The 12227-nt window shown below is 46.1% G+C and overlaps 1 protein-coding gene across 6 annotated transcripts in view; it reads right to left on the reverse strand.

The window, feature by feature from the left end:
- SCMH1 (Scm polycomb group protein homolog 1) overlaps positions 1-12227 on the reverse strand; it is a 46147-nt gene that overhangs the window by 17619 nt on the left and 16301 nt on the right. For all 6 annotated transcript variants that reach the window (XM_039360879.1, XM_039360884.1, XM_039360870.1 and 3 more), the window contains 2 exons: positions 11853-11941; positions 9957-10200 (listed from right to left, as the gene is read on the reverse strand). In XM_039360879.1, coding sequence (XP_039216813.1) covers positions 9957-10200; positions 11853-11941 — 333 coding nt within the window. The remainder of the gene's footprint in view (positions 1-9956; positions 10201-11852; positions 11942-12227) is intronic.

Here is a 12227-nt window from a genome sequence, read left to right on the forward strand (position 1 = left end):
GCAGCCCTGCTGATAAAGGCATCCTCATTTATAATTAACCATTTATTTTGCTCTCTGTGATAGAAGACTCACAACAGGGCAACAAGCAGCACCCAATCATTGTGTAATCCCCAAAATCAAGATATCAAAAAGATTAATAGAAGGGTTCTATCCATTTGAAAAGAACTACATGGCATGCCTTGCCAGCCAAGAGGTGAAGAGGCATATGAAGGGATCAACAGCTGAGGCAAAATCAGTTGCTAGTAGCTCACTCTAAAAAATAGGAACTGAGGATCTGGCCTGCCAGTTTCTCACTCCCTGAAAAAAAAAGTCTGAAAATCAGATACAGATGAGAGAGAAGAATGATTCTTAATCCAAATTTTTTTAAAGGTAATTGAGTGTTCCTGAGGTATTGATATATGTCCGTAAAAATTGTTATCAACATGTTGGGCTAATTATCAAATACTTTAAAAATGTTGATAGGTAACTGATAGAGAGAAGAGCAAAAACCAAACTATAGGTTAATACTTTTGTCCTTCTTCATTTAGAAATCAATGTTGGGATTTTCTGAATTTCTCCATCAGCCCCCTGAGATGCTGATTCATAATTATGCTGATGGTGACTAAAACATGTATAGGATCATTGACATTTAGGCAAGAATACCAGAAATTTGAGCTTTGGTTTAAATGGAGAGTAGCTTATTACATATGTGAAGCTGGCAGCTTCTGTAAACTCAAGATTATCAAACAGATAATCTGCTCCCTCTAGTGCTAAAGAAGCTAAAATGCTCCAGAGTTTTTGCTGCCAACCAGCCAAACTCTAGTCCTAAAAAAAAATCAGCATATACTTTTTCCAACTATTTTCAAAGCTTGGCGTGCTTGAACAGTAGTAACCAAAGAAGGAAAATTTGCAGACTACAGATATCCCTGGAATAACTGACTTCAGGTCTCCCACAGAGTTGGGATACATCTCCCATTATTCTCAGCTAGCATGCCCAACAGGGATTGTGTAAACTAATTAGGAGGACATCGGATTAGAGAAAAACCATAGAAATAGAGGATACCATTGTATGATATCACTGCCCATTTAGACTTCTACTGTTCAACTGAAGTTGAACTTGGGATCTTTAGCATATAAAGCACATGTTCCACCACTAAGCTACACTCTAACTATAGATCATCTCTTGCATGGCTGGGAATGGATGGAACTGATTTATAAATTAATACAAAGAATGAATTTGAAGCATTACAAGACTGTTTTTTACCATATAAACAGAACTACTGGAGATATTTATTTATTTATCTGAATTTACAAGCCACCAAACTCCAAAAGTTTCCAAAGTTTTGCTTTCTAAAACGCTATCAAAACTTGCCATTTTGTTCAGTGGGCAACTCTAAGTCATACAGGCAGGGTCTCTGCTAAATCTTACAGTGACCTGAACAGAAGTGGAAGATTATCAGCACTGATAAAAGCAGCACAGCACACCAGCAAATTGTGATAAGGTAATGCATCATCCATTACAACCCTTTATACTTTTTTGTGGGTGTGAGTGTGGGTGTGGGAAAAATATGTTTCCAATCTTGAGAAAAGAATGCTTTGGGCCCTTTATTGTTGCACTTTGTCCTAGCCAATAATTCCAGAAAAACCAGAAGAATTATTCTGCACCTGCTTCTAAACTTGGTGTACATTCAAGGAATCAAGGAGGATGCGTGACTGCACTGTTACGGTTGCTTTAAGAGTTGCCAGCACTCAGATAAGAGTTGCAATGCATTATTATTATATGGGGATCTAGCAACAGTCAATCTGAACAGAAATGATAGGAAGCACTAACACATGGAAACTGTTGTTACTGATGCTATCTGGAGCAGGGCCTTGACTTCAAAGCATCTAATGAGGTGAGTACCAATGGAGACCAAGGCCAAAAGAGGAAAGGATGCAGAAGAGGATAGGCAGTTCTTCAGTGGATTCTTTCACACGACCAAAATGTAGTGTGGCGCAGCGGTTAAAGTGAAGTATTGCAAGCAAACTCTGCCCAGCCTGGAGTTTGATCCTGATGGGGTTCAAGGTTGACTCACCCTTCCATCTTTCAGAGGTCAGTAAAAAGAGGACCCAGATTGCTGGGGCCAATATGCAAACAATGCTTCCATACTGTAAACTGCCTAGAGACTGCCATAAAACACTATGGGGCAGTATATTAAGCCTAAATGCTATTGCTATCTTCACTCTAAGCAACCTTCTATAGTCTAAAGGTCTGTAAGCCAGCTTTCCAAATTCTAAATAGTTCCCTGGGAAGTTACAAATCATCTAATGCTAGGCAAGAGAAAACAGTAAACTGGCCTGCAATAATAGGGACTTTTCAAAAGATAGATAAATGAGCAAACAAACATGTTCTTTACCAAGATTAGCTTAGTTTAACAACAATTTAGAGTGCAATAAACTATGTTCTATGGAAGGGGCGTTGGTCTTACCTGAACGCCTTTTCTCAGTACGGAGATGGATAATCCACCGATGGGTTTTCTCTGTCTGCCTGCTCTTGAGACCAAGTAGCCAAAACTTGACACGCCCCCACTTCCTGTGGAGTCCATTCTTAACGAGGGCGAATTGGCTGATGATTGACGAGGTATTGGCTCTCAGCTCCCTACTAGCGGCCTGCTGGCCTTGGGGTGGGTGTGGATTATCCATCTCCGTACTGAGAAAAGGCGTTCAGGTAAGACCAACGCCCCTTCTCCAGTACAGGAGATGGATAATCCACCGATGGGACGTACCAAAGCCTCACTGTCCCAAGGGGTGGGAAACAGATAAGGCCGGTAGATTGATCTCTGAGACAACTTGCTGGAGGACCCTCCTACCAAAGGAGGCGTCCGCCGATGCAAAGCGGTCTATCTTGTAGTGTCGTATAAACGGGGAAGGCGAGGACCATGTCGCGGCCCTGCAAACTTCCTCGATTGACGCCTGGGTAGCCCATGCCGCCGAAGTTGCAGCGCTTCGGGTGGAATGGGCCGTGAGATGACTTGGGGGCGGCAGGGATGATACATTGTAAGCTTCTGCGATACAGCTTCGGATCCACCTTCCAATGGTGCCCGCGGAAACTTTCCGCCCCAAGGTGCCCGCTTGGAAGGACAGAAATAGGGCCTCCGATTTGCGGAACGGTTCTGTACGCTTTATATAATGCCGCAAGGCTCTGCGGACGTCTGGACGTCCAATGTATGCCACTGCTGCTCCCGGTCATGTGTTGGATTTGGACAGAAGTTTGGGAGAATTACTTCCTGTGTCCTGTGAAAGAGTGAATTCACCTTCGGTATGAAGGAAGGATCTAACCTAAGGACCACCCTGTCCTTGTGGAAAATGCATAGGTCGTTTCTGACTGACAGTGCGGCCAGTTCCGAAATTCGTCTGGCCGATGTGATGGCAATCAGGAACGCCACCTTTAGCGACAGGTGTCGCAAGGAAACGGTCGCCAATGGTTCAAATGGTGACCGAATGAGCGCGTGAAGGACTCGCGGTAGTTCCCAGGACGGGTACCTGTGAACTACTGGAGGTCTGGTGTTATAGGCACCCTTGATAAAGGCGCGGATCCTGGGGTGGTGAGCTAAGGGAACCGAATCCGTGCAGGTGAGGAGGGTGGACAAGGCCGCCACTTGCCTGCGGATGGTCGCGGGGGCGAGGCCTCTGTCTAGTCCCTCCAAGAGGTAATCTACTATCTGAGGAATGTAGAGTTTGTGTAAGTCAAACTGCCGTTCCCTGCACCAAAGGCAAAAATTTTTCCAAGTGGAGTCGTAAATGCGGTTTGTTGCCGGACGGCGTGAAGCTTGAATTGGTAATGGCCCCGGGAGAGAATAGTTCCTGTGCCATTATCCGGCGCTCAAGTGCCAGGCGGTCAGTTGTAACCATTGGGGTTCCGGGTGACTGATGGTTCCCTGGTGTAGGGACACTTGATGAGGGGGAATGTTCCATGGGGGCGACTGAGACAGGTCGGCGAACCATGGTCTCTGTGGCCAATATGGTGCTACTAGGATCACTTCTGCCCGCTCCTGAATCAGCTTGCGGATGACCGCCGGTATGAGTGGTAGTGGGGGAAAGGCATAAAGCAGACCCTGAGGCCACTGAGTTCTCAGGGCGTCCGTCCCCTCTGCTCGCGGGTTGAAGTAATGAGAGTAAAATCTGGGGAGCTGGGCATTGTCTGATGATGCGAACAGATCGAGGATCGGGTACCCGAACTTGCGGGAGATGTCTAGGAACAAGTTCGGGTGTAGCCCCCACTCCGAAGGGTCCACTGTGGTGCGGCTTAGGAAGTCCGCTTGCTGGTTGTTGACCCCCGATATGTGTTCCGCTTTTAGTGACTTCAGATTGGGCTCTACCCAGCTGAATAGGAGTCGTGACTCTGTCATCAGGGTTTTTGATCTGGTCCCCCCCTGCCGATTGATGTGCGCCTTGGCTGCTACGTTGTCTGTTAGGACTAGAACGTGGTGGCCTCTGATTCTGTCTTTGAATTGTTGCAAGGCTAGGTGGATAGCCCTGAGTTCTAGCCAGTTGATGTTGTTTCTCAGATCCGCGGCGGACCAACGTCCCTGTACAAACTGGGAGTCCAGATGGGCTCCCCAACCATACAGACTGGCGTCTGTAGTGATGGCAACTCTGACTGGTTCCTTGAAGGGTGACCCCTTGGTCACGGCCCGAGAGCACCACCAGCGTAGCGCCCTGCGGATTTGTGGCGTGACCCTGACTAGGTGGTTGGATGCGTTGGTGTTCTGCCGTTGGTAAGGGAGCAGAACCCACTGTAGTTCCCGTAGGTGGAGCCTGGCCCAGGGTACAATGGCTATGGCCGATACCATCTTGCCCAATAATTGGGAAAGTGTTAGTATCGGAACTGAACGCTGCCTGTGAACCCAGCGAGCCAGTTCCCTGATGCCGGCCACCCGGTCTTGGGAGAGATAGACCATACAGTTGGTTGTGTCTATCGTGGCCCCCAGATGCAGCAGCCTGGACGAGGGAACTGTCTGGCTCTTCTGAAAGTTTACTGAGAATCCGTGTAATTGGAGGACGCGAATGATGGTCCTTACGTCCGCCTGAGCTGTCTGTAGGGATGTTGCTTGGATTAGTATGTCGTCTAGGTAACATTGGACGCGTATTGGGATTTTTCTCTGTTTGGCGGCTACCACTGCTAGTATCTTGGTAAATACCCTGGGTGCCGAAGATAGGCCGAAGGGGAGAGCTCTGTATTGGAAGTGTTTTCCCCCGTAACAGAAACGTAGGAACCGGCGGTGGTTTGGGTGGATGGGGATGTGAAGGTAGGCTTCCGTGAGGTCTATCGATGCCAGGAAGTCTCCTTCTCTGATGCTTCCCAGGATGGACTGAAGGGATTGCATCTTGAATTTTTTGTATGTGATGTAGCGGTTGAGGTTTTTGAGGTCCAGGATTGCCCTCCATCCTCCTGAAGTCTTTGGAACCACGAAGAGGATGGAGTAAAATCCTCTGCCTCTGTATTCCGCTGGGACCGGTTCTATGGCTTGAATGTCCAACAGGTGTTGGATGGCCTCCTGCATGAGTTTGCGTTTGGTGGGGTTCCTGGAGACCGAGCAGTTGATGAGTCGGTCTGGGGGTGTGACCAGGAACTCCAGGGACAGCCCAGACTGGATGGTTTGTAGTACCCAGTTGTCCGTGGAGGTCTGCTCCCACTGGTGGAAGAAGTGAGCTAGTCTTCCTCCAATGGGTAGGTCTATGTAGGAGTCATTTTGTCTTCCAGTACGGACGACCCGTTCCACGAAAGGGTCGTCTCGACTGGTTTTGTTGTTTGGGATGGAACCACGGTCTGTCGTAGGGGCGGCCGTATGGTTTGTTCTGCCTGGGAGTGAATTGCTTGGGTGCCTGACTGATAGGTGTGGTTGTCGGTTGGCGAAAGGACTGCCTACGAAAGTAAGGTGTAGTACGTTTGTCTGACCTTTTGTTCAAGTGTGCCATGACCTTCCGCTTGTCTTTGTTCTCTACAAGATATGGGTCCAAGGCCTCCCCAAACAGACCGTTGCTTGAGTAAGGGGCGGTCGCTAGCCGCCACTTAGCCTTGGTGTCAGCTTGCCAGTGTTTTAGCCATAGCATTCTCCTGGCAATTATGTTGGATGCTATGGATCTGGATGAAAAAATGGCCGATTGGAGCGTTGCGTCTGCAGCGTATTCCGTGGCTGCTACCATCTTAGCCAGGTCCTGGTGTGTTCGTATGTCCTCCATAGGAACTATGGTTTGTAGTTGTTGCAACCAGATGAGGGTGGCCCGGACAAAAAAGGAGGCCGAGGTGGCTGCTTTGATGGCCCATGCCGCTGTCTGGTGGGTTTTGCGAAAGGCTTGTTCCCACTTTTTGTCATCTGCCTTAAGGGCCTCCACTAGGTCCCCAGCCATGGCTGTCTGGGAGACCAAGGGGGTCCAGGCTTCATCTACTTTAGGAATTTCTAAGGCCTCATTGAGGTCTGTGGCAGTGCTGTATAATTTTTTGTCCGTACCACTCACTGATGGGAAGGAAGCGGGAGAGTCCCATGGCTTCTTGATCCCTTTCAGGAAAATGGCGGGGCAAGGTATATGGTGTTGCGTTGTCACCTTTTCTACGAATACGGGTCTGGATGTGGTGGCCGGTGTCGCTTGCGGCTGAGAAAACTGATCCATCCCCATGTCCGCAATGGCTGTGGCCTTGCGTAGTATCGTGAGGAAGCGGTTGTGATTAAATAATCCCCCTGAGGGGGGCTCAGGGGGAAGCTCCTCATCCTCTGACATAGAGATCCCAGGTTGATCCTCCTCTTGTGGTGAAGAATAACCACTCATGGAGGACTGGGCCGGGGAGGCGGGTTCCTGAATGCCTGAGGACTCTGAGGGGAGTTCCGAGTGTGGCATGGCTGAGGTGGAGGGCCCCTGGTCGTGGTGGGCGGAGCGCTGTGCTAGGGCTCGGTCCACCACTTTGGTTAATAGGGCCTCTAGCCGTCCATCTGCCCAGATGTCCCCTATGTCATTACCTTTGGGTGTGGTGGCCGCAGGTGGAGAGGTGGACTCAGTGGTTGTGCCTGCCACCGTGGTTGTTTGTTGGGCTGATGTGGATGGCAAATCCAGTGGTTGCGGTGTTCCCGGAATGGACCACACGCTCTGGGTTGATGTGGATGGACCCAATGGTAATTCCATCTCGGTGGCCGCCATTTGAACCAATTCCAATTGGGCCTGCCTCTGCGCTCTGGAGAACTCCTTCTCCAGGGCCTGGTGCCTACGGCTGGCTTGCTTTTCCGCCAACTTGGAGGGCCTCTTGAGCGAGTGTTTTGTCTTTGCTTTGCACTTGCCTGCCGCCTTCTGGTCAGAAGGTGTGTTGCAGCCGTAATTGGGAGATGGAGGGGTCGTGCTCATGGATTGAGGCAACGAGGGTCCCTCCATTCCGCTTGAGCAGTCCCAGAAAAACTGAGAAGACGCTCAGGCAGGCAAGTATTGGCGGGAGCGAAATTGGAACAAGTACCAGGACTGTTCCCCTGATCACCCGACCACAACAAAAATATTCTCTCTGGGCTAAGGTCACGGTAGCTGAGGGAGGTACCGAAGGCACGTTTGGAACCACTCTTTGGGTTCCGCCCGGAGGCCTTAGGTGACCAGGCAACGTGCACCAGTAGAAAAAAGAAAAGGGAGGCAAAAAATATCAGTGGCGACCTCAAAAGGGTCTGTAGGCCTGACTTAATACACAACAAGGTATCAAATGGCGGTCACCTAGAGCGGAATTTATTCTTATTAATATTATTACTATTATACTAATAATAGGAACAACAACAACAACAATAATAATATAATAACAACAACAACAACAACAATAATGGTGATGATGATAATATTGTGTGTTCTGCCTTTAGGCCTGTTGGCCTTGCAGTCGCTTAATTTTTAGCTTTAATTAATTTTTTAATTGATTTATTTATTTTTATTATTATTATATTTTGTCCTATTATTATGTGTGTATATCGGAGGTGGAGCGCTGGCTGTGCGCTCCTATTCCGCCTCTATCAGTGCTTCCAGATATGATGTGGAGCTTCCTTAAGCTCCGTTTGCCTTCCTTTGGCAAGAGATGGTGGCCGCGGCTCGTTTCTCTCTGAAAACGGGCTTCGCGGATCCCAGGAGGGTTCTTTAGCCCCCATTTCTTAGTTGGGGCTTACTCCCTTCCTGTGCTTCGGCTTTTTAAAAAGGAGGGTGGCTGCGGCTCGTTTCCCTCTGAAAATGAGCTCCGCGGCCTTCCGGAAGCTGCTTGTGCCCGGGGATTTAAATTTGGCGTGCTGGTGACGTTTTAAGGGAATCCCAGTCAGGGATTGCCTTTGTTGCCTGAAAGTGGCAACTAAAATGGCACCCGCGGTTGCCCTGGGCTGCTAGGGAATCTCCGACGATCCGAATTCAAGTTTGAATCCGGACCTGGAGATTGTTATTTTTTCCCCAATTTGAGGAAAAAATCCCTTGGAAGGTTGGGGAGAAAAGCTCAGCAAGTGGTCTCTGCTGATGCCTTCTTCCCCCCTTTTCCACCTCCAGAGCCCTGGGGCTGGCTGGGATCCATGGGGAGTTCCCCCCCCACACCCCCTTTTCCAATTTTAATATAAGATCAGGGATGATCCCAAGGAAAAATTAGTGGTTGGGGAAAAGGTTCAGCAAGTAGTCTCTGCTGATGCCTTCTTCCCCCCCTTTCCACCCCCAGAGCCCTGGGGCTGGCTGATATCTGTGGGGAAGTTACCCTCCCCACCAATCCCCTTTTTAATTTTAGGTTTGAGATCAGGACTGATCTCTAGAAAATTTTGTGGTTAAATTCCTATAGGTGGCAATTTTTTTGGAAGGGGAAGCCAATTATCAAGGGATAATCAATCAATGGATTTCTTTGTCTAACCTGATAAGCTGAGAGCCACGCCAAAACGAGTCTTCTCGAGCAGAGACCAAGTTAAGAATGGGCTCCACAGGAAGTGGGGGCGTGTCAAGTTTTGGCTACTTGGTCTCAAGAGCAGGCAGACAGAGAAAACCCATCGGTGGATTATCCATCTCCTGTACTGGAGAATGCCAGGGTTCCCTGGACAACCTGAAGATGTTCTGCTGTCAAAAGCATTGAAGGTATTACTAGTCTCTCTGTCACCATTTTTTTTTTTTTTTACAAAACATGGATTTATAGCAATCATTAAAACCAGGAGTGTTTACTAAAATAGGCTGAACATTACAACTCTAAAATTTTCTTAATAATGCTTAATTCAGATACTGATGAAGTATGCTATTGAGATTTGTAACCAATGCAATAAATACATGGAAAAATAAAATAAAAATAAAAAATAAAAATAATAGAGAAAAGCTGATTTACTCCAAAGCATTAATGCTTTATTGGAGATATATATTCATTCTTGTGCTATTCTTCCACCATCATCATTTTCTCCAGGGCTGTTAATTTATTGGATTTATACCCTGCCTTTCTATTCTCACAAACCTTTAAGGCAAAATCAAAAACGAAAAAAGAATGCAAAAAGTAAAAATACATCAGAATGCTGGTAAATTCTCTGATCAGTGAGAATTTCTACAAAACTGGAGCCATTCTCCCTTGCCCTCCCTGTTCCCCAATCCTAGCTGACTATATTACAAAACACCCTGGCATATAAAGCTGACAGAGAAACACACTTATACATCAGTCAGGACTCTGAGACACGTGGCAGGTTGGAACTTCCAGCCAAGATTAAGTTATGGGTAATAGAGAGGTTTTACTCAATGATCTGGTAATAAACAATTGTTAAGTTGGAGGAGCCACCATCTCTGTTGTTTTGTCTTCCTTGGTTAGGTTTACACCTGAAAGGAAGAGATGTCATTGGCTACCCTCCTTTTCCTACAACCCTCTGATTTTCCTCCGCCCAGGCCATTTTCAATGCCTCCTTCTCTTATTTTTCTGATCAATCTCATAGAGATATGAGATATAGATGGATGAATGGTGGTAGACACTGTGATGGTGCACTTACCTTTTGTTCCAGGGGGCTGTAAATTGTCACCAGTCAATGAGCACCAGCCAACAGGAAAGATGTCACGAGAATCATAGCGGCACCAGTAATCAAAGGCTCCCCTCCAGCCATCAAAAGTGATAAGGACTTCAGAACCCCGTACCTCACCAATAGTGGCTGGGCAGATGAAATGCGGGTTCTTCCTGTCTACAGCCTCAAGTTTCATCCCCATCTTAAAGAAATTCTGGGATGGAGACGGTGGCTCCTAGGGGAGAAAGACCAAGTAAACATCTTAAAGTCAACTGTAGGTCCAGACTTATTTGGTCACATTTCTCAAAATACTCTTGCACAAGATCTCATAAAAGGTCAAGACTCTGTATCAGAATGACTCCAATGCTTCATTGCTCAATTTCAGATGCATTGTGATATTGTTTTTTTTTTAAATGATTGGGTTCTACATCTGAGCAAGAATAGCCAGATTCACTTTTTTTTAACTTACTTAATTTCAAGAAAGCGGAAGCATGGGAGGGCTATATTTGGGAAGTTCTTATCTGCAGTTCACCCAAAGGGTATTTTTTTATAGTTCAAACCAAGTTATCTTGAATTAGTTAATGGTGGAAGAACAGAGGTGTGCTGAAAGTATCAAGTGCCCTATTTAAAAAGCACCGTGGAGAACAAAAATATGACAGTATAAGAAGAGGAAAAGCATTCTGCTCTGTGGGCAGTATCTGTTGGACCTGGACAGCATTAAAGTAAGGGGGTTAAAGATACATCCTGATTTTTAAAATCTGATTTTTAAAACCAGGTTTGAACATAACGACTAAACAGAGACACTGCAAGTCCAGACTTCTTGAAATAGCCAGCCAACCCTCCCTCTTCTAACATTCTTTCCCTTTTCCTGTTGTCAGACTGAATTACATTTCTCCCAAGTGTCAAGGTTGCTTTCAGACATCTGCAATAATTCTTACTAAAACCTGGCACACTCAAAAGAAATCTAGGACCCAACTTGATTATATAAATTTCCTTTCCTGCAGTTAAAGCAACCCCCCAAAAAGATAAAAAGCGGTTTCTACCAGTCATCTATATAAGCATAACAGTCTAAAATCTTGGCTCCCACCCTCACCCCCACTCCCCCAATCTTTGGATCTCAATTGTTTGGTAGCTATTCTGTTCAAGTATATCTCTTGCACCCATCTTAATCCTTAAATGGATTTTTCTATATTCAGCTTTCCCTCTTGTTAGACTTTAATCTTAACACAAACACCTTCACACAGAAGGAATCCTGACTTAATTGATTCCGTTTTATTGCCTATAGAGACTCAGTTTTCCCAAGATTTATCTCTTCAGCCTACAGATATTACTCACAGAATCTCATCCAGAAATTCCAGCATACAAATTCCAAATACAATTCAAGATGCTCATTGTACATAAAGCAAGTAACATGGGGTCAGGTTACTTGAAGGACTGCTTCTCCCTGGTAGTTTCTGCCCATCCCATCAGACTTCACAATGGACAAGCTCTGGCCCCCAATGAAGTATGTCTTCTCTATCATGGTACTTGTCCTGGGAAACAGCCCCTCCTGCCTGAAATATGGACAACCAGTCAGTCTTCTGAAAGCACTGGACCAGGGGGATTTTGAGCTGTCCTGTGGGTGCTGCCTAATCTGCTAAGTGCTAGTGAGATTTTTTTAAAGGGCCTTGACTTCGTATTTTTTAATGTAATGGATTGTGATTATGTTCGGTTCTTATCTGTTCTATTTTTATGTGTGCCTTGGCAGATGGGCAACTGTATAAATATATTAAACAAATATTGTTTTTTCAACAAGTGGTGTATCAAGCAGAAGTAGCCAGATTTATTTATCAAAAGAAATGGAACCATGTGGTTTCAGAGTATCAGAAAGGCTGCATGCTACAGTACCTTATGGAAAATTCGAATGGGAGCCATTTCTGCTCCATTCAGAGTCTTCAGAAGAAACATAGGCCAAGAGGAAGCATTCAGACGAAAACCTGAAGTAGAGATGGAGGCTGTTAAAATAGTAGCTGTAATTGAGGACATCCTAGCAGTCACCCTTCCATTATGAAAGCACCAACACAGAATTCACTAATACCCCCAGGAACAATGTTTAGCAAATATTTCCACAATGCATTAATCTATGAACTTGTAAAGGAAGTGCAGAATTTACAGACATGAGAAATAGAATGGAATAATCCTGATAAGAAAACTTTAGTACAATATGGAAAGTTCCTCATTGTCATGGCAATAAACAAAGAAAGCCAAAGGAAGTGGTGCCGA

This window comes from Crotalus tigris, unplaced genomic scaffold (genome assembly GCF_016545835.1).
Source record: "Crotalus tigris isolate CLP2741 ecotype Arizona unplaced genomic scaffold, ASM1654583v1 scf7180000017582.600645, whole genome shotgun sequence".
Taxonomy (NCBI): domain Eukaryota; kingdom Metazoa; phylum Chordata; class Lepidosauria; order Squamata; family Viperidae; genus Crotalus; species Crotalus tigris.